Source organism: Colletes latitarsis, chromosome 14 (assembly GCF_051014445.1).
Source record: "Colletes latitarsis isolate SP2378_abdomen chromosome 14, iyColLati1, whole genome shotgun sequence".
NCBI classification, from domain to species: Eukaryota; Metazoa; Arthropoda; class Insecta; order Hymenoptera; family Colletidae; genus Colletes; species Colletes latitarsis.
Window position 1 is genome coordinate 29,330,160 of NC_135147.1, and position 19,765 is coordinate 29,349,924.

The window sequence follows — 19,765 nt, forward strand, 5'->3', positions numbered from 1 at the left end:
CAAATAAATAAGTACTCAATTTATTCGAAATTTATCAATATTTTTATAATACTATCATTAAACACTGTTCTGTGGGCTGTCACATACACTTATAGGATATTAAACTAGTATCTTAAGAAAATAAATTTGTTGTATAAAAGTATAACTAGGAATTGTTTATTTAGACTTATAAGAAATTAAACAAACCCTAATTCGAGGTTAGTAATCATTAACATTATTCCTCGGAAATTATGATTACAAATCGTGTTTTATTTTCTTCGCGATAGTCCAAGTAGAGAAAGTTTGATTGATTTTAAAGTTTGTTGCAATGGCAGCACATGTTACAGTAAGTGTATTTTACAATATTTCAACGTTCATCGAGGTATAGAAAAGTATTTCAAGGATCTTCTTTGGTGAGCATGTAATGTATGTACCTTCAAGATTTAATCGCTTGTCATCTTTTAGTTTTTACTAGTTTCTTCAAATTATTAACAAAAAATGGAAGTACTATAAAAAAGAACATTGGTTTGAAACGTACATTTTAAATGTGAAATGTTGCCTAGAGAAAGAGAATATAAAATAAAGATAAAAGTTAGTGTCGCGTTACAATTTAATCGCAATCTTGTTTTTTCCATTTCATGAACTGCATTATTTTTTTTTAAATTTCTATCAATTTCTTATTTTTTTTAAACTTTTTATACATTTAATCATCAATTAACGCTCTAGTGTGTTATCGTAGGTACATTGCTCCGACAATGATTACGCTACTGATTAATGCAATCTTATATCAAGAACGTACCGCGCACGTATGAAATTAAATGACGAATAAACAATCGGTAAAATCAACAATCAAATCTGACAAAACAGACTTACAGGTAATATATGTATATGATAGTATACATATATATATATGATCGCATATTACGCGTACGCGTGCAACTTATGCAAAACTAAAAACTATTATTTCCGTGTTTACGATAAATCTTTGAATGAAGGATGAAATGTTTTTTTTAAAAGAAGTGATATTTACAAATGATTTACAAAATATGTTACAGTCTTTTCTTTGGTAAAGATCCGAAAGCCGATATTACCGTCGCTTTGGTGCCAGTCGCAGATGACGTTAACGTGGTAAGAGTCGGTTGAGACAACAAAACGGTAGGCTTTACGGAGGCAGTGGCTCCCGTTGCCACTTGATCCCATTTACTTTTTCTTTTCTTGGCATCGTCTTCGGTCACACTAGAACTATTGGGTCGCTTGGCTGTACCGGAAACAATCTCAATTTTTGTTTTCTCTTTTCTAGCTTTTTCAAGTTTATCCATTTCAGCTTTTTGAACCTTGGCGAGTTCCTCGTAATAAGAATCTTTACCCCACTTGAATGGATCAAATCTATCCACAGGATAATTGGTGCCCAATTCGTTGATGCTACAAAACTGAATAAGTTTCTCATAAATAGACGGATTTCTAAAATCCTTTCTTTGTTGTATAACTTTATTCATGTCCAAACCGCCACTCTCCATTTTCCTAAAAAGTTTCATTATCTTCTCCTGTAACTCCACAGGACACTGGCCTAGTGGTTCTGGTGGAATAGTCACGCCATACGGATCCACCTCGCTATCTGAAACTAATTCTCCTTGACAAGAGGGAGAGTGTTCCGTAATCGAGGACAACCTTCCATTCTCAGAAGGCTGTCCATCGACCAGTGTCTGCAACACTCCCTCGTCGTCGGAGACTATTGTGTCATCAAAGTACGAAACCAATCTCTGCACCTTAGACGTCACGTCTGTCACTAAGGTGGGCGCATTTGACAAATCGTTACTAGACTTGCCACCGACGCTGGGAGCAACGACGGGACTATTTGAGGCTGATCTGCCAGATTTGGGACTGGTGAAAGCCTGGGGCTGACCGACTTGGGCATTATGCGGGGCGGTCCCCTGGGGAGTGTTCGAATTCTCCTGAAGGTCGTCTTCCACCCCGTCTTCGCCCTCCGAGTCGGTATAGGTGGCCGTGAGAGATGCCAGAGCAACACTTTGTACAGACATGGTTAGTTGGCTTTGAGTGTCCGCCGTACTACCAAGCAATATTTTGTGTTGGAACTCACCGGTCTAGCGTCGAGTTGTATGCCTTTTAGTTGTAGGGCTATTATGTACACAATATATGCCTTATATATCAACTTTAACTATGCCCCAATGTTTGTTTGGAATGTTTATTACTATACCGTATCTGAAACAAACCGAATTACAAATATACGGTTTCTCATTTAATGTTAATCTAATTCTCAATTCGAATACAGACAAAAAATTCGAAAATTAGACGTTTAAATGACAAACCGATTACGGGCCTGTCGTGTTCAGCCTACCTTTCATACATAAGTATCAAAACAGAGACAAGAAATAAAAAGCAAAGTAACGAGTGGTTTGTGACACGGACATGTGTTAAAAAGATGCCAACCTTCAATAAATTTAATCGGTATTAGAATAATACTCACATAAATCACTCAGTTATTTTTCATGAAAGGTATTCTACACGATTTCCAGCGTAATCAATTGACAAGCATACTAGGTTATGTCGATAGTTACCAAAACCTACGTCACAGACGTAACTAACCTGACTGTTCGAATCCACAATCTTCCTGTCTACACTATACCTGATTTTCCGTTCATTATGATAAACTTGCGACACATTACTCTCCGATTAAGTTTTCTTTCTTTAATCGAAGACGTTCAACATTATCAGCGCATACTGTAGCCTATTCTGACTTACTCGATTTTTTTCTTTAAGAGTTTCTGGAATGCGCATGCGTACATTCCATAGCAATGCACACAGTGATTGGAAAGAAGTGGAATGAAGCTACCAAACTTAAAACTTCGTCACAGATAAATTATAAAGTAGATCTCACATCTTACGAAAGTTTTTGAGTGTTACGCATAAAGCTGAAGGTATCAATCTCGTAACCAACTGAACGTATTACCACAAACATGGTATAAAATAGATTTAGCATTTGATGAAAGAAATCGTCATACGAGTATTAGACTCAGACACAGACTTTGAACGTTAGGAGTTAGAAGGGTTCTGAGCTGTAAAGTAGGGATAGCCAATGACTATTTTGTAAGCATGGGTATACGCCGACCACTGATCTCTATTTATTGGCCGTGGCATTTGCTCCGATATTATCCCTACGCAGACACACTGGATTTTTCACAGAAATAGTTTACCTAACAAATATTAACAGCAACATTTATTAAATATTAACACTAACATGTAAATTTGAACGAAATTCATTGAAAACCTTTTAATTTTAAAGAAATTTAAAATATATGGATATTTTTATCATTTTTTGCCATGTGCCTGACGTTTTCCGATCTAGATATAAGAGTCCTCTGTTGTTGCGTGTGCTTACCAAAATTCTTATGACTTTAGGTCCTCTAATGATAAGTAGTGAGTTGGAAGGCTTTCTACTTGAAACATAAAAGTTGGCGAGATCCACGTGTAATTTGGTATAAGTCAGAGAAACGATCTGTGACAGTGATATTGTTAATCATGGTACTCGATTTAGATCTTTTTCGAGAAAGTAAAGGTTTTGATCCGAATAAAATACGGGAAAATCAAAAGAACCGTTTCAAAGATCTATCTTTAGTGGACACAGTAATTGAAAAGGATAAAATTTGGCGTCAGCTGCGACATAAGGCTGACAATTTGAATAAATTAAAAAATGTATGCAGCAAAGAAATTGGAGAGAGAATGAAAAGAAAGGAAGCTGTAGGCAATGATGATAACGTCCCGAAGGATGTTCTCGAAAATTTAGAAAATTTAATGCCTGATAACTTAAAATCATTGACAGTTACTCAGATTAAAGTTATTCGTAGTTCTATTGATGATGCTATTGCGAAAAACGACAAAGATTTGATTTCAACTGGATTAGAAAGAAATCGTTCTCTTAAAGAAATAGGAAATTTTTTACATGAATCTGTACCGATTAGCAATGATGAAGAAGAAAATAAGGTATACAATTGACTTCAAGGTTTTCTATCCACGAACTATACAAGATGGTATTTTTTATTTTAGGTTGAGAGAACTTATGGAGATTGTACAGAAAAGAAGAGATACTCGCATGTTGACTTAATACATATGATTGATGGATTAGATGGGGAACGAGGTACTAATGTTTCTGGTGGACGTGGCTATTTTTTAGTAGGGCCAGCAGTGTTCTTGCAACATGCACTGATACAATTTGCTCTTAGACAGTTGTTTGCAAAAGGTTACAAATCACTCTATGTACCATTCTTCATGCGCAAAGATGTTATGCAAGAAGTTGCACAATTATCTCAATTTGATGAAGAACTGTATAAGGTATAAAATTTATAAATTATATGAACAAACATCTTAATAAATTATTTCATTTAGAAATTTGTTTGTTTAGGTGGTTGGTAAGGGTAGCGAACGTAGCGATGATAAAGAAATTGAAGAAAAATATTTGATTGCTACATCTGAACAACCAATAGCTGCATTTCATCGAAATGAATGGATTCCTGAAAATACATTACCAATTAGATATGCTGGATTGTCTACGTGTTTCAGACAAGAAGTTGGATCTCATGGACGCGATACACGAGGCATTTTTAGAGTTCATCAATTTGAGAAAGTAACTGTCACTGCATTTGTAATAGATTTAAGAAATGCACATACAAATTTACATATAAACGCGCATGGGTAACAGGTGGAACAATTCTGTTTGACATCTCCATATGATAATAAGTCTTGGCAAATGATGGAAGAAATGATTTCAAATGCAGAGGAATTTTATAAAGCTTTAGAGATTCCCTACCGTATAGTAAATATAGTATCTGGTGCACTAAATAATGCTGCTTCAAAAAAGCTAGATTTGGAAGCATGGTTTCCAGGATCGGGTGCCTTCCGTGAACTTGTATCCTGTAGCAATTGTTTAGATTATCAAGCAAGGCGTTTATTAATCAGGTAATAAGTTGCGTAAAGCTGCATATTCACTTGTCATGTAGTCGCGAATCAGTTACTACAAACGCTACTTCCTACTTCCTTTAACTTTATACTCAGCGTAAATTTGTAACGAGTGACTCGCGATTGTGTGGCAAATGGATACGCGGTCTAATAAGCGTTAATTCTGTCTTCGAATTTATTTTATTATTATAAATATTACGTTAACGAGATTACTATTTCGATGTTTTAGGTATGGTCAAACTAAAAAAATGAATGCTAATACAGACTACGTCCATATGTTAAACGCAACAATGTGCGCGGTCACTCGCGTCATATGTGCGATCCTGGAAGTACATCAAACTGATACTGGCATTAAATTACCGAAAGTTCTAGCACAATATATGCCAACGGAATATGAACACGAAATTCCATTCGTTAAGCCAGCTCCTATTGAAGAAGTGGAAATGAAGAAAACAAAAAAATCGAAGGAATGTTAAGATACTTCTAACCTATGCTAATCGCTTTAAAATAGTGTAACATAAATATAACAAATTCGATTGATCGATAAATTGTGAAAGTCAAATTTAATTTAATCACAAAATCGAGTGATCAGTTTTTATATTTGATTTTTCGTAAACAATGCAAATGTTAAATATCTTTGCCAGAATGTTTGTTTTAAGCATGTTAATGCACAAACTAATAAATCTCAATTATCCTAACAGTACAGATATAGACAATATACTCCAATACCTTTCTCTTCGTATTTGTACGATCACGTAATTAAGGTATTCAGGTACGTCCTCATAAATGTGTAATAAATAAAGCCATAAAAGCATTGTAATTATCGTCGATCAAGTGCAGTCTCTGAAATGTGACGTGTCCACAGACCTTTTCTTTTCCTCAGCCCTTCTTAAATTATTCAATACGGCACGCTCGAAATCTGCATCCGACATAGTATCGTTTTGATTTGCCTGAAATATGACATTAATATTCAATATTAGTAATCTATTATGATGTCAAATCTATTTGTAAATGTAAATTAATCCGTGAAAAAGGATATCATTCTAAACTAACTTTATTCTTTTCCGAATTAGTATCACTCGAATATGACGTTCGTCCATTAAAACTCATATTGCAAGCTGTCTTTTCCTTCGAAAAACTTGATTGTTTTGACATATCCCATAGTTTTTGAAGTTTTAATGGATTTTGGGCAAACCCGACTTCTGTATTTAGAGCCATTTCCTAATAAAGAAAATAATTTAATCATTTTTTTTTTACAAGAAAGATACTTAATATTGTCTCTTAACATACAGCATCACTTTTGTTTTGATATTCTATTAATGCACTGCCGTTTTTTGTGGATGATACAAGAAGGGCTGCTATATCCCCATACTGAAAACAAATTAATCTTTAAATATATATAATTTACGAAATATTATGATTTTATACCTTTGAAAAAATTTGATATAATGTATTGTAATTATATCCATCGTTATAAAAATTATCTTTATTAGGTTTCCATTTTATTTTTATTTTATAAGAATCACTATCATTTTCATATTCTTTGCAAAATCCTCTTGATTGTTCTGCAATCTTTTTTTTCATAAATGCTATTTCTTCTTCCACTTGTTTTGATCCTGTTTTTCGTAGACGTTCTATTTCAACCTAAAATATATGGTGCTATTAAAATTATAATACCATAAAGGATAAATGGTTGTAATCAAATTGTAAAACACAAAATATACCTGTAATTTATCTTCATCCCTTTTGGTGGAAGATTCTGTATTTAAAGACCTTTTGTAGGCATCTTCCCGTGCTTCTAAATCCTCTTTTAATTTTTTACGTTTTGCATCAAATTCTTTAGTTCGTTGTAAGGCTTGATGTTTGGCATTAATTACTTTATCATAAGCTGCCTTTGTTGTTAGAATGAAACATCATTAATGATAAGAAAATTTCGTTAAAGGGTAAGTAGAAATTAGAAATAACAGTAATCTTTGTATGTGCTTACCCGAGCAGATGCATCTGTAAGAATTTCTAATGCTCGTGATAATTCATGAAATAACTCTGCTGCTTTTGGATTATTTGGATTTTTGTCTGGATGGCAAGATAAAGCTTTTTTTCGATATGCTTTTTTAATCTAGAGTAATAGTAAAAATTGAAAAGATAGTATACATATTACATATTATAAGAAATTTATACCTCTTGGATCGAAGCTGTAGTTACTACGCCGATTAATTCGTATAGATCTTTGTCCATCAAAGAATCCATTTTTCTTTGCTTAGGTTACAGAATTCTATCTAAAATTACCAGCGAATGCAAATTTTTAGAGGTTAAATTTTTGTATATACTTTGTTTGGTTCGATTGCATTCTAGTTTCGTTTTATTTTAATTTGTATTTAAAAGAAACTTTATGTAAAAAGCTTAAACTTCACAATTAATAAAACTTATAAATAAAAAAATACATATACGCGTTACAAATCGTTGTGCCTACAATTTTTATGACCTCTTCTCAACGTTATCATACAATTACAAAGTGATACTGCGTCACAGCTGATATATGCAAAATATATGAAATTAAACATAATTCATGGATAAATTATATGCACGCATATTGGACACAAGTGTTACATAAAGTTTTAAAGCGAAAATAGAAAGTAAAAGTCATTAATTATCGCAGCATAGGAATTTAAATATTTACAATCAAAGCTTTTTACATAAGAATGATTAATCGAGCTCTTTTAGGACTTAGAAAACAAATATGTTTTCGAAATGTATTGCAACAGGTAAGTACGCGTAATAGAGAATGGTAGAAAGTGCAAATAGAAAAAGAAGTTTAATGCTTGTTTACTATAATGAATTTAGACAACACGACGTTGTACTAGTGTAAACACTAGCACTGAAGTCAATACTATGATTGATACAAAGGAACCTAGTTATTTAGGGATACAAACTAATTTTACAGATGAACTCAAATTTATCAATAAAGAAAACTATGATCCTTTGCCAATATTTAGGATTTTAAACTCATCTAAACCTGTACAGTTACCCAAGGTATATAAGGTTAAACTAATTAATGTATATAATATACACAATTAGTCTTTATAATTTTGTTTAATATATCAATATTAAATTTACTTTTAACTCAAGTTAGATGAACAAATTTTGACCAGAATGTACCATAAAATGCTTACTTTGAACATAATGGATAAAATCCTCTATGAATCTCAAAGACAAGGGCGTATATCATTTTATATGACTAATACAGGTGAAGAAGCAATACAAATTGGTTCTGCAGCTGCTATTACATTGGAAGATATTATATATGCACAGTATCGTGAAGCTGGTATATATTCTTCAATTAATAACAATAAGTTCATTCTATACAAAAATTCAGTTTAATTTAAAATAATTGTATAGGTGTCTTATTATGGCGTGGTTATTCTATAGTAGAATTTATGAACCAGTGTTATGGTAATTACAAAGATAATTCAAAAGGAAGACAAATGCCTGTTCATTATGGTTCAAAAAAATTAAACTTTGTCACTATTTCTTCTCCTTTAACAACACAATTACCTCAAGGTAGATAGATTAACAAGTACCATGCAATAATTTTATTAGGAAACAAAATTTGTAATTCATTAATACGACAATATTTACTTTAAATGTAATTTTTAGCTGTAGGTACAGCATATGCACTCAAACAATCAAAAAAAAAAGCATGTGTTGCATGTTATTTTGGTGAAGGGGCAGCTAGTGAAGGAGATGCTCATGCAGCTTTTAATTTTGCTGCAACTTTGGAATGTCCAGTTATTTTTATATGGTATGCATAAAAAACAATATTAAATGCCAGTAAAATATTCATATAATTTTTTCTTAATATTTCAAGTCGGAATAATGGTTATGCCATCTCAACCCCTTCTCTGGAACAATTTAAAGGAGATGGGATTGCTGTAAGAGGACCAGCTTATGGCATAAGTACAATTCGTGTAGATGGTAATGATATTCTAGCTATGTATTATGCAACAAAAGCTGCACGTGAATTTTGTATCAAAGAAGGAAAACCTGTTTTAATCGAAGCTATGAGTTACCGGTACCAAAATATTCTTATATGGATTAATTAAGATTTTTAATTTTAAATATTTAACCCATTTGGTTCGATTACATACCCGTTCGTATTTACTTTAGAATTGGACACCATAGTACTTCTGACGATAGCACAGCGTATCGGTCGGTCAACGAAATAGGTCGTTGGAATCGGTACACGCCAATAATACGGTTTCGTGAATATTTGGAATCAGTCGGTCTTTGGTGCAACCGGCAAGAACAAGAGTCAAAAGAATCCATAAAACAATCCATATTACTTGCATTTGCAGATGCGGAAAAACGACTTAAACCATGTTGGAAAGAATTATTCACGGATGTATATTGTAAAATGCCAAATCATATACAGTATGTTCATTAATTACATTTAAAATAATATATTATAATATACATTCGCGATTGATTTTCCTGTTATTAATGTTTTTTTTTTTATTTTAGAAAGCAATCGTGTTCCATGGAAAAACATATTACAGAGTTTCAAGAACATTACCCATTACATCTTTTCAAATCAACTTAACAATCTGCAATAACAATAATAATCACATCAATTATATTTACCAGTCTATGTTAATGTGATGCATCTTTTTTATCATTTGATAATAAAATTTTGACACACACCTATGATGAATTTATGTTTGCAGCAATTTCTTTGTATTTTTCCATTCGATATTCTTTTCTAGCTGCTTCGAGTAATACATTATGAAGTAAATTATGCTGATATGGATCATGTTGTTCTACACTAGGGTATACATTCCCTAAAATTAAAGGTTTAAATTATAAATATTTACACTATTATTCTGATACAAATTTACCTCTTAATTCAAACACAGCTCTTTTATACCCAAATCCAGGATATATAGTTGCTGCTTTATGGAGCTTCGTAAAGGAAGTTGGGCAATCCTGAAATCTTGGTACAAGAACCTTGAAAAGTTTATGGATAAGCTGTTTTTCCAATATCCAAAAATTTGCAAGTTCCATCGTTTCTTTGTGTTCAGGTCCATAGCGTAGTGCTTCTGATATCAACTGCAAAAACAAAGTATTATAAAACTGTAAAATAAAAATAATTTATATAATACATACTAGCTCGACATAGCCTCTCGTTTCGTCCGCCCTGGGATAATTCAATTCGATTCTTTCATATTTAATCAAAGCGGTCAACGTTTTTTTAATTTTGTTAAGTCTTCCTTCTGGGCCTTGCGTGTTCCTGAATTTGCGCGGTGTTGGTCTGACTTTGTATCTTAACCTAGAAACTAACTTCTCAACATTTGCTTGATTCATTTTGTCAATCTGTACACGTAGTTATATTTTTTATTCTCTATTATAAACTGTGTTCTGTTATTGTATTCTTCGTTGCTTGAACAATTACGAAGAATTTTGGTTTCTCACTAACGTAGGATTTTTATTGGTTGTTTTATTGTTTGCATAACTAATAAACGTAGGCTTCTTATTCAACATCCAAATGGTAAACTGAAAGATAAATTGATATGATAAAATACTATTTACAGCAAATGGCATAATATAGGTAAAAATAGATAGAGACGATACAATTTATTCAACTCATGGACATGATGCTTCGTATGCGGCTTTGCTTCTTCTAACACAGTGTGTTGTTGAACGCACACGCATGTGCAAACATAGGAATGATAAGAGTAGGATAGGAATGTGGAAAGGTCTTTAAACTCTAAACTAATATTGAACACGAAATAATATCGGTATTCGGTAATAATTGACATCGGTATTAAATCTTTTGTTTCAATACGTAAAAAATAATTCCTGTATAATACGAGGTTTATTGAATAATAAGAATACTTGTCGCATTTGCCATGATATTTCATATGAAAAACTGCGTATGCACGTTTTCTAATGCTTCGAATAGTACCTAGATAAAATATTCCACTGTATTCATTAGTGGCTCATTAAATACATAACCAATCGTGTAATCAACTGATTTATAATTTTGACAATTTATACCATTGTTAGCGACTGAATTCCGAATATTTATTGACCGTATTATAAAGAATCTTTTTTGCAAAAGGTTACCGTTAATTCTTGACCCAGATCTTTTAGCAATCACGTACCCTGTATGTATAACAATGGTAAGTATAACCGCCTAGATCCTACTTTATATACTACATGACTGTTAACCTCGATTCATTTTTATATGCCCGATTTTAATCTCAATCGAACAAAAATACCCGTATTCGTTAAAATCATGCACTAACTGCATTTTTCTTATTTATTATTTGTATCATTATTGTTGTGAACTACTTAAGGCAATAAACTTATGTCTTTTTTTTCTTGTTTTCTTTTATAAACATTCTTATTCACATGGAAGTTTACAACTTTTGGCATAAAAATGAAAATAATACAGCAATTGTATACAGAATCGATTCAAAGTGTACTTGTATGGAAAATTTGAGACAAAAGATTTTTTTTAAGTGTCCAAAGACAGTTGAATATTTGGAGTGATTAAAGATGTTTTTTCATTTGCATATTATGTGCAGTACACATCCGATTTACCTACCTACTCCATAAATGTTAAGCATCTTCTCTCCTTACTTTCCAAGTCACGATTGTTAATCTACTAATTGTGACTTATCAACAAATAGTTTTCGTATTTACAAAAAATATGTTTACAGAATAAGATGTTTGAGGCTTTCACGGCCCAAGTTTCGACAATCGATACTGGTCGAGGCTTATACCCATATGCTTTAACCAGTATCAACTACGTTTCCAGAATTTATAAATCACGTAACATCTATATTTATAGAATCAATAACAACATGAATATTCGTGACACGTTATAAACGACAAATAATATATCAAAGAATGTATAAGAAATTGATTAGCGAGACGCAGTAACGAATTTAATCTTTCGCGTCGTAATAGTACGTCACAATATAATTTTCTTAAACTGAATGTTGGATCCGTGAACCATTAAAATATACTTCGAACATCGATATTAATATTCAGTTCTTGAACTTATGTACTTCAATATTAAAAACTAGATATAGTTACGGTTGTTTTGAGACCGAAGAAATATACTGTAATCTATAGTTTAGACAAAATGTGCCAATCACATTTTTTTATCGAAAGTATTTCGGCACAAGTACAATAAAATTAAAACTTGTGTTCGTTTCCCTTTTGATTTTTCGCTTGAAACACTGATTGCATAACCATGTTATGAGTTCTTGAATTTTCGTTAAACTTTGAAAAATCGTACCACCCGCACTATGTATTGTTTACATATTGGACATTCGGACATTTGTTTGCCACAATTCAAACAACATGCTATATGGCCGCATTCCAAAATCACACATTCGACCGGTTCATCCCAACAGATTTTGCAAAGATTTTCATCCAATATTTCCTTGGCTGTCGATAAAATACACAGTTACAATTTCTTCCTACTTAAATATTGAAATAAATAAATGTATTTTGTGTAAAACAGATCATACCCGTTTTCGACTGTTTATGTTCTTGCCATAATCTGGACGCTCTATCCAATAGTTCACGTCTTTCTACGCAACCTTTATAATCTACACGATTTATACTTAACAAATTCTTTAATTGCTTTACAGATAAATATTCCAATTCCGATAAATTATTTATATCGGATAGCTTTACATGGTCCGACCACTGTATGGAAAAAAAGAAAGTTGATATAGATACTTTTGTTTCATGAAATTATAATACTCATAGACAAATAGTCCACATTCTAGTTATTTCTTACCATAGGAATATTTGTAAATGTATCGGAATGGTGCTGTGTGCTGGAAATTTCTGAAATTTCAACTTCCTCTGAGATAACAGTCTCTGGTTCCTCATTTGGACTAAAAGTACTTTCAGAAATATCTATAATTTCATTTTGATTGATCCTCATACTACTAGTTTCCTGCTCTCTATCACAAGGTTCATGTTCTTGAGTATAAGGTCCAGATTCCTGAACACAAGGCTCATGTTCTTGAGCACAAGGTTCATGCTCTTGACTACAAGGTTCATGAGTGTGTTCATCTTCTATGTCTACTAGTTGGCTCGAAGCAGAGCTACTACTGAAATTAAATCAGGATAGAATGGTTTTACAGTTTCTATTTAAAATATACGTGTAAGGATTTTTTAATTGTAATTGTAATAACACATTAAATTAAACCACTGGCACAGAATTTGCAATATTAACATTCCTAACCAGCTAAAAACTTTACAATGTAACATGCACTGTCTGTGTATATTTTCTTAATTCTCAAGAGTATCAAGGTCAATCAAGAAAAAGTTTGCAAGTTTCTGTTTGTAATATGTCTGCTTACATTTGCTACACAATAAAATACAACGTACATGTTCTGTGCCCTTGTGTTCTCTGGGATTTCTATATTTTTATAATCGCTAGTACCATTAGCAAATATCATCACTAGTTCTATTAAATCTTCTTTTTCTGGAAGTAAAAGAGTTAAAAATATTTTCGAGGTCCTGCATTAATTAAACAATAATCTTTAACCCTTATGAAGTGGGAATAGTAACAATGGATGGTTACAGTCACCAGTAGTATCAATAGGGTTAAAAGTTCTTTGTAGAAAAAAATGATTACATTTTTATAGAGTACACAGATTATATTATAATGTTAGAACTTGAAAAACATGCTTAATATCGTATACATACCGATGCACCCTTTGATGGATACCTTATTCCCCAACAGATATCTCAGCAAATCTTTCGAGCGCATTTGCATAATTTGGCTTCGTAACAGAGGTCTTTGCGATAATATACCACAACTAGTGCAATTTAAGGTCTTAGGCAGTCGTTTGATCACACATGCGGAACAAAAATATCTCGAACAATCTGTACATTGTTTCTGGATGGACAACACAATAGAAATAGAATAATTTTCGGCAATAAAAATACGTATTCTATCATGGTTCTTACCTTTCGTGTGAAAAAATTGAATTTTACATTACATGCTTCGCAAGCCATGCCGTTTTGTACGAATAATGCGATAATACAAACGGTCTTCGTTAAATAAAAGTTCAAAGGTTAGGTTTTACACTGAATCATGAAAATACACACCGTACACGTTACAAATATTAATATAATGGTATATTATAAAAAGGAAAAAGCTAAAAAAATATTAATTAGAATTGACGTATTTCACTCTATTTAAATTATCTCACTACCCACCTAATACAATGACATTATAAACCAAAATGGAGATGAATACCCTCCCTAAAATTTTATCAGAGATGGCGCAACTATACGATTCACGACGAATTTAATCGCAAATTAAATTGTAAAAATTAATCTCAGTGTTAACGTAAATTGTATGTACTTTATTTTTGTAATAATAGCCAACAGTTTTGTTCAATTTAAATATTATTCCTATTTGTATCCTACACATACGTATTGTGAGTCTGATGAGTATTATACCAATAAGGGTAAATCATTAAAGTCGTACATGATTCGAGATTCTTTATCAACTATAGTTGTTATTTGTTACAAGATCGACTTAGTAACGAAATCTAAATTATATTTATACAGAATACCGTTGTTTACGTGTCGGAAGTGCGATACGCACATGCTTCAAGTTAAGCTAATAAATCGCAATTAGCGTAATTGTATTCATATCGCGATCATCGCATTATTAACTAAATAATCTGAACGGCTAATGGATATTTATTGTTATCGTGTATAAGACGATATCGAAGATAATAAATTGCTAGAATTAATATGGCGATAAAAAGTCGGGCGCATATTTGCGCGCAACGTAGACCATAACAGGCCGTTAAAGCGTAAAACGCGTATTTGGTTTCCTATCAAGTCGAATGCGCAGTTTCTTTCCACTTTGTTTTGAAATTCAAAGAAGGGTAACGGGTAAACATTAACATTTGAGTATGTTTCCAAGTCACGCAAATAAATTTTGAAAGTTAAAAAAAAAATTAGAAACGCGAGCTGGTCAGTTAAGATATTTTCTTTTCGACTTGCGAAAGGTTGGCATAGTTTCGAGCAAATGGTACAATTAGACCTACATCGAAGGGTGCATCGTGCGTTTCGTATTTTGAGAAAATTCAGTTTCATCCCGTGTTCGTTCGGTTGATTCGGCCGAAAAAGAACGTTGAACCGTCTCGATTGTTTCGGCAGCCACGGTATTCTCGTGAAAAGAGTCCTTCCTGTAAAAACGATACCACTTTATGTTTCGATACACATATGCACGCTGCCGGCCATAAGTGTTATCACATGTATAAAACTCGATACGTATTCTATGTTCGTTTATGCTTACGTGTATCTGTTCTCAGATGGACGAAACAATGATTTTGGACAATCTTTGAAGTATGGCCAACATTCTCCATGAAACTTTCCTCTGTTCTCAGCTTCGACGTAGTCTTTTAGGAGGTTTGAAAACGGTGATTTACTAGCACTGAAAGAAAATTGAGTACGATGGAACGAAACTACTGATTGCGCAATTAGTTTGGAAACGGTTCGGTTGCCCGAGATTTATCGGGCTTGGTATACGTCCGTTTTTTTTTTTAACACATATCTACCGAGCACTGAATTCAGTTGGAAGCTTACGTGAAAAAAAGCTTAAGCATTTCTCCGATCAGACCGAAATTGCTCAAAGGGTGTCCTTGCACTTCGCAGATCGCTCTTAGTAGACACGCCTTTCCATTCAACCCGAAATTGGCAAGCATATCCTCGGCGGTGCCATACAAAAGCGCCCTTTCGCCCCCGTAAAATGCGTTCTTCGGCACATCCTCGATTGCTTCTCTCTTACTAAGTCCGCGCTTTACGAACGACGCGATAAACTCTGCCGTGGTCGAGCCTTGGTCCCTCGCGGTAGCATCAAATGCCGATGGCAAAACGCCGTAAGGGTTTTCATTGTCGGTCAGACCAAGCTTGTCAAAGTCAACTGCAACGAGAAGACAGGATGGGGATTAAATTAAAATCGATCGTCTCGATGCAAAAAAGAATTCGATATCGTTCACTCACTGGTAAAGGGGAGGCTGATGGTCATGTTGCTGAGAAAACCATGAGGTGGATACCTAACGAACGGTAACGCCAACGTCGGAGTTATCGTCATTATTGTGCCTGGCGGTAGAGCTATCCGACCGTCGTTGGTTATCCAAAAGAGCCTCTTCTGTCTGTGATGAGAGTACCGCGGATACGAGTTTTCGTCGCCGCCGCTTTCGACATCCGACGACTTGAGGAACAGAATTAGTCCAAGCAATGCCACCATGCTCCTCCTCTTTTCCATGTTTTCTCTCCTCCGTCGACACGGAGAAGTTTTAAGGGCAAAATCGGCGCGCACCTGCCGGAAGAAACGACCGTGAGCTTCTACTTCGCACGCATTTATTTCTTCTCCGGGATACAGAACGGTTAACTCGAAGATGCAAGGTATAACGAAGGCGTGCGTTTCATCGGTAGCTAGAATATGCAGGACAAAACGAAAGCGGGTTAAACATAGTACCATGGAAAGGATCGCGAATTAAGGAAATTTCCGTTAGGTGTGTACGTAGCAGCGCACGGGCATACAGTATGCGTGGTACGTATCGTTAGGGTTTCTTAGCGACGAAGAGGATCGCCTCCCATTTCGAGATCTCCGGTATAATTAAACCACGAATACGAAGTATTTGAATTCAAAGTTAGCGTGCTTCCGCTTCGCGTGCATCTCGACTAACAATCCGTATTCGTAATAATACTAAGAGTATTGTATTTGCGTCGCTTTTGTCGTGTTAAATTCTTTACGATTAGAGCACACTCGATCGTCGACAGGCAAAAACACGAGGAGAACGAAAAGGTAGGTCAACCGAGCGGCGTAACGTGGAATACAAATTCTGACCACCATATGTATCTACATGTAGTCCTGCCGACATTCCTTGATCACCGTCGACGCGTGCATTGAAATCAAAATCGAACGAGACCCACTTGAACAATCGAATCCAGTGCTCGATTTCCGTACATTTTTTTTTTGTCTGAACCGTTAAGCCCGGGCGTGGAACCGGGTCGTGGCTAAAATCGTCCATCGTTAAGCTTTTCTTGTTTTTTTTGCTTCGATTATCGTCCATGCGTATCCGAGAAGGATTTTTAACTCTCTAATCCTTCTTTTCGTACACTTCTCGCCTATTTCGTCATTTTTCTTGTGTGTTTGTTCGAACGCTACGCCCTCCGTTGTCTCCCGCTCCTTTCCACTCTCTGTTTCTCTCGCGAACACGTGGGTACCATTTCCTCCCCAATTCACCCTCTTTTAAGTTTTTTCGTCGTCGATACTACTTTCGTTAAAACGAAACTATATCAATTATCGTACGAGGAAAGCATGGAAAGAAATAAAAATTCCCCGACCAATCGGGGAAACATCCCCTCTTTGTACCATACCGTGTTTAACGCTCGGAAACGTACGAAGGACCTAGATAACAGTTAATTTTCAAAGAATATACATACATATTTATGATCACTTACATTGCTAGTCTTACGTAGAGTTTAGTCCGTTCGAATCTCGTTAACAATTCAGAGAAACAGTTATTTTATGAATTATTTCTTTTTTCATTTTTCATTTATAACGTATGTAACACGTTTTGCTTACTAAAAGGTCTTGACTCGTCGATAGATGAAACGAAATAAGATTGTTTATAACGATGTGCAATGAAACTTAAAAAACGACGTGGTCGGGACTGCCGGCCCGAATACCGCGGGAGTCGAACAAGCTCAGGGTCCAGGACTCGACTTCAAAAACCAGTCGCGAGTCTAACTTGTTTTTACATCTGTGTACGAGGAGATATTTAACTCGTATAAAATCTTGGTTTCGAAAAGGCTAGTAATATTAATAATCATACGTTGTTTATTTAAAATACTACTTAATCATCGACAAAAAAAAAACCAAGTCGACATAAGTAAGCACTTTAAACTTACAACGTGTTGAAATATTGTTTACAATCGAAGAACCCTACTACTTGTAAATAACGCTACTTTAATTAGGAATGCTGTACAGTAATACACCATCGAATTATCGAGTCTTTTTAAGTTTCACACTGTAAACGACTGTTTGCACGCGCGAAATAGACCAAAATCCCAGATAAAATCGACAGAGCCATAATTAGGTAGCACGTTAGAAAGGAAAACATTGTTACGAAAGCAATCTTGGAAGAAAACTCTGGAAAGTGTATAGAAACATTGAAAGCTGATCGTTGCACATGCAAGTACCTTGAATTTGTCGTAGATGACGTATTTGTTTCGTGAAGACTATACCGCCAGAGAACGGTCGTTGTACGATAACTGGGCTAATTTTGATGCACGCTGATTAACAGGGCTACGGCATAATTGCACATACTCCGGTTTCTTTGCCGTTGCTAGAACGAAAATCCAAGAGTTCCACGTCTCTACCTCTTCCTCAGTTCTTTTAACAATAAGTTTACGGTGGTTCTTAAATTTTGGACGTTGGTCGTGGACGACGACGCGTTTTACAAACGATTATTATACAATTTCTATTTACGGTAAATAAATAAAACATACGAACGCGTACTCGATGGGTGTACGTCCGTTTCTTTGCGTAAATGTAATTCGTAGTTTGGCACACGTGCATGCGCGTATAGCGCGCACAAACCGTCACAATTTTACCGTCACCGTCGGCTTACCGAGCCAATGGTTGGCTCCTTGCCTTCAACTATCGCAGAAGGACTGACTCTCGGTCTCGAACTGACCGAATAGTCCGCTCGACGACGACGTACCGCGTTTTACGAGCCACACGTTATCCGCCGTTACGTTACGTTACTTCCCACTCACGCGTATTCGTTTCTTACTCTTGACTTTCATTCCCGCCATTTTAATATGCAACACGACCCCTTCGTCTCTTTACCCTCCGCTTCCTTTTTCCGTCACTTTTCAAGTTCCGCCCTTGTTGCAATTTTCTATACAGATATAGCAGATCAAAAAACAAGGCACACGGGAATACTTGGATAATTATTAAACAGAGATAAAACTTGAATGAACGCTGAGTAGTAAAATCACGTACACGCGACAGCGGCCGTCGACAGCTACTAAAGTCATGCAGACCTAGACTATTTACAAAGCAAAAGACGAGGCTAATTTCGAGCTAACCGGAAAGAACGGACGATCCATGCTAAAGAATATTGCATACGTTAATAATAAAATTCACAACGTACTTTATTGTAAATCTGCGAATCGAACAATACAGTATTACTAATTCTAAATTACTCGGAGAACCCACGTGGGCGAGTGGCCGTGCGTAATCCTGACTCAAGTCTATCGAACCAAGGAATCCATGGATAAATGGTGGTTAATCGAAACAGTCTGGATTCTATTAAGTTTACGTAAATAGCAATTTTTCATTTTCATAGTCAACAGAATGAGAAAAATCGCTAGAAACGCGCTGCAAATAAAGTAGTGTCCAAGGGGGCAAATGAGGACGTTGTGACGTTCATACGCGCGCGGGATACATACAATAAGGCCGCGTACGAAAGAAAAAAAAAATGAGACAAAACAATGCGCATTTTTATCGCCAAAAAAATAATAACATTACCATGAAACAGAATTACTCCCTAGTTAATACCCGGTGACATTAATATTACGCTCTACATAGCGTCCTTTTTATGGCACCCGATATTCGCATGTGCGGTTCAACTTAAAAAATACTAAATTTTAATCAAACGTTGTATCACTCGTTTCGAGTCCAAAGAATAATCTTTCGCAACTACAATTTCCTCACGGTGTGTTCGGCTTTCCGCGCGATTAAATGAAA

The 19,765-nt window shown here is 34.8% G+C and overlaps 7 protein-coding genes across 12 annotated transcripts; 2 read left to right on the top strand and 5 right to left on the bottom strand.

The window, feature by feature from the left end:
* Positions 1 to 4: 4 nt before the first annotated feature.
* LOC143350254 (SAP30-binding protein) lies at positions 5 to 2,801 on the bottom strand. Of its 3 annotated transcripts, XM_076782220.1 has the most exons (3): positions 2,584 to 2,801; positions 1,071 to 2,199; positions 5 to 486 (listed from the first exon to the last, which is right to left on the bottom strand). In XM_076782220.1, exons 2-3 carry the CDS (start codon positions 2,016 to 2,018, stop codon positions 460 to 462), a joined length of 975 nt encoding a protein of 324 aa, XP_076638335.1. In that variant the 5' UTR covers positions 2,019 to 2,199; positions 2,584 to 2,801; the 3' UTR covers positions 5 to 459. The 3 variants fall into 3 exon arrangements, with proteins under 3 accessions (XP_076638335.1, XP_076638333.1, XP_076638334.1); XM_076782218.1 differs by having other exon boundaries at positions 5 to 2,199; XM_076782219.1 differs by lacking the exon at positions 2,584 to 2,801 and adding an exon at positions 2,465 to 2,575 and having other exon boundaries at positions 5 to 2,199.
* A 715-nt stretch (positions 2,802 to 3,516) lies between these two features.
* On the top strand, positions 3,517 to 5,780 carry Serrs (Seryl-tRNA synthetase). Its single transcript, XM_076782209.1, has 5 exons — positions 3,517 to 3,978; positions 4,042 to 4,326; positions 4,397 to 4,618; positions 4,694 to 4,950; positions 5,180 to 5,780. Exons 1-5 carry the CDS (start codon positions 3,517 to 3,519, stop codon positions 5,424 to 5,426), a joined length of 1,473 nt encoding a protein of 490 aa, XP_076638324.1. The 3' UTR covers positions 5,427 to 5,780.
* LOC143350256 (dnaJ homolog subfamily C member 17) lies at positions 5,531 to 7,555 on the bottom strand. Its single transcript, XM_076782222.1, has 8 exons — positions 7,421 to 7,555; positions 7,129 to 7,226; positions 6,938 to 7,066; positions 6,675 to 6,842; positions 6,379 to 6,594; positions 6,241 to 6,321; positions 6,004 to 6,171; positions 5,531 to 5,900 (listed from the first exon to the last, which is right to left on the bottom strand). Exons 2-8 carry the CDS (start codon positions 7,195 to 7,197, stop codon positions 5,781 to 5,783), a joined length of 951 nt encoding a protein of 316 aa, XP_076638337.1. The 5' UTR covers positions 7,198 to 7,226; positions 7,421 to 7,555; the 3' UTR covers positions 5,531 to 5,780.
* A 16-nt stretch (positions 7,556 to 7,571) lies between these two features.
* On the top strand, positions 7,572 to 9,660 carry Bckdha (Branched chain keto acid dehydrogenase E1 subunit alpha). Its single transcript, XM_076782213.1, has 8 exons — positions 7,572 to 7,712; positions 7,792 to 7,980; positions 8,077 to 8,272; positions 8,347 to 8,508; positions 8,605 to 8,749; positions 8,816 to 9,019; positions 9,115 to 9,378; positions 9,469 to 9,660. The coding sequence occupies exons 1-8, from the start codon at positions 7,650 to 7,652 to the stop codon at positions 9,545 to 9,547; spliced, it is 1,302 nt and encodes a 433-aa protein (XP_076638328.1). The 5' UTR covers positions 7,572 to 7,649; the 3' UTR covers positions 9,548 to 9,660.
* On the bottom strand, positions 9,328 to 10,861 carry Mrpl17 (mitochondrial ribosomal protein L17). The gene is made up of 5 exons (XM_076782223.1): positions 10,576 to 10,861; positions 10,111 to 10,497; positions 9,843 to 10,053; positions 9,649 to 9,785; positions 9,328 to 9,551 (listed from the first exon to the last, which is right to left on the bottom strand). The coding sequence occupies exons 2-4, from the start codon at positions 10,306 to 10,308 to the stop codon at positions 9,649 to 9,651; spliced, it is 546 nt and encodes a 181-aa protein (XP_076638338.1). The 5' UTR covers positions 10,309 to 10,497; positions 10,576 to 10,861; the 3' UTR covers positions 9,328 to 9,551.
* A 908-nt stretch (positions 10,862 to 11,769) lies between these two features.
* On the bottom strand, positions 11,770 to 14,245 carry LOC143350253 (E3 ubiquitin-protein ligase RNF34). Of its 3 annotated transcripts, none has more exons than XM_076782217.1 (6): positions 13,948 to 14,245; positions 13,684 to 13,876; positions 13,363 to 13,459; positions 12,764 to 13,079; positions 12,489 to 12,669; positions 11,770 to 12,405 (listed from the first exon to the last, which is right to left on the bottom strand). In XM_076782217.1, the coding sequence occupies exons 1-6, from the start codon at positions 13,993 to 13,995 to the stop codon at positions 12,233 to 12,235; spliced, it is 1,008 nt and encodes a 335-aa protein (XP_076638332.1). In that variant the 5' UTR covers positions 13,996 to 14,245; the 3' UTR covers positions 11,770 to 12,232. The 3 variants fall into 3 exon arrangements, with proteins under 3 accessions (XP_076638332.1, XP_076638331.1, XP_076638330.1); XM_076782216.1 differs by having other exon boundaries at positions 12,764 to 13,082; XM_076782215.1 differs by having other exon boundaries at positions 12,764 to 13,088.
* Positions 14,246 to 14,427: 182 nt separating this feature from the next.
* LOC143350207 (uncharacterized) lies at positions 14,428 to 19,091 on the bottom strand. 2 transcript variants are annotated; one of them, XM_076782152.1, is made up of 5 exons: positions 18,211 to 19,091; positions 16,003 to 16,321; positions 15,586 to 15,922; positions 15,296 to 15,433; positions 14,428 to 15,185 (listed from the first exon to the last, which is right to left on the bottom strand). In XM_076782152.1, exons 2-5 carry the CDS (start codon positions 16,265 to 16,267, stop codon positions 15,041 to 15,043), a joined length of 885 nt encoding a protein of 294 aa, XP_076638267.1. In that variant the 5' UTR covers positions 16,268 to 16,321; positions 18,211 to 19,091; the 3' UTR covers positions 14,428 to 15,040. The 2 variants fall into 2 exon arrangements, with proteins under 2 accessions (XP_076638267.1, XP_076638266.1); XM_076782151.1 differs by lacking the exon at positions 18,211 to 19,091 and having other exon boundaries at positions 16,003 to 17,858.
* Between the last annotated feature and the right edge of the window lie 674 nt (positions 19,092 to 19,765).

Bases quoted from the DNA above. Each gene is read 5' to 3' on its own strand.
- LOC143350254 (XM_076782218.1), bottom strand. From the start codon at position 2,018: ATGTCTGTACAAAGTGTTGCTCTGGCATCTCTCACGGCCACCTATACC.
- Serrs (XM_076782209.1), top strand. From the start codon at position 3,517: ATGGTACTCGATTTAGATCTTTTTCGAGAAAGTAAAGGTTTTGATCCG. The intron at 4,327-4,396 runs GTATAAAATTTA...TTGTTTGTTTAG, and splicing joins TTGATGAAGAACTGTATAAG to GTGGTTGGTAAGGGTAGCGA. The intron at 4,619-4,693 runs GTAACTGTCACT...CATGGGTAACAG, and splicing joins GAGTTCATCAATTTGAGAAA to GTGGAACAATTCTGTTTGAC.
- LOC143350256 (XM_076782222.1), bottom strand. From the start codon at position 7,197: ATGGATTCTTTGATGGACAAAGATCTATACGAATTAATCGGCGTAGTA. The intron at 6,843-6,937 runs GTAAGCACATAC...CTAACAACAAAG, and splicing joins TTACAGATGCATCTGCTCGG to GCAGCTTATGATAAAGTAAT. The intron at 5,901-6,003 runs GTTAGTTTAGAA...GTCATATTTCAG, and splicing joins CTAATTCGGAAAAGAATAAA to GCAAATCAAAACGATACTAT.
- Bckdha (XM_076782213.1), top strand. From the start codon at position 7,650: ATGATTAATCGAGCTCTTTTAGGACTTAGAAAACAAATATGTTTTCGA. The intron at 7,981-8,076 runs GTATATAAGGTT...TTTTAACTCAAG, and splicing joins AACCTGTACAGTTACCCAAG to TTAGATGAACAAATTTTGAC. The intron at 9,020-9,114 runs GTACCAAAATAT...TATTTACTTTAG, and splicing joins ATCGAAGCTATGAGTTACCG to AATTGGACACCATAGTACTT.
- Mrpl17 (XM_076782223.1), bottom strand. From the start codon at position 10,308: ATGAATCAAGCAAATGTTGAGAAGTTAGTTTCTAGGTTAAGATACAAA. The intron at 10,054-10,110 runs GTATGTATTATA...TTGTTTTTGCAG, and splicing joins CGAGAGGCTATGTCGAGCTA to TTGATATCAGAAGCACTACG. The intron at 9,786-9,842 runs GTAAATTTGTAT...CTTTAATTTTAG, and splicing joins AGCTGTGTTTGAATTAAGAG to GGAATGTATACCCTAGTGTA.
- LOC143350253 (XM_076782215.1), bottom strand. From the start codon at position 13,995: ATGGCTTGCGAAGCATGTAATGTAAAATTCAATTTTTTCACACGAAAG. The intron at 13,877-13,947 runs GTAAGAACCATG...TTGTCCATCCAG, and splicing joins TCAATTTTTTCACACGAAAG to AAACAATGTACAGATTGTTC. The intron at 13,460-13,683 runs GTATGTATACGA...TTTTACTTCCAG, and splicing joins ATCCATCAAAGGGTGCATCG to AAAAAGAAGATTTAATAGAA.
- LOC143350207 (XM_076782151.1), bottom strand. From the start codon at position 16,483: ATGGTACTATGTTTAACCCGCTTTCGTTTTGTCCTGCATATTCTAGCT. The intron at 15,923-16,002 runs GTGAGTGAACGA...TTCTCGTTGCAG, and splicing joins CATCAGCCTCCCCTTTACCA to TTGACTTTGACAAGCTTGGT. The intron at 15,434-15,585 runs GTAAGCTTCCAA...ATTTTCTTTCAG, and splicing joins ATGCTTAAGCTTTTTTTCAC to TGCTAGTAAATCACCGTTTT.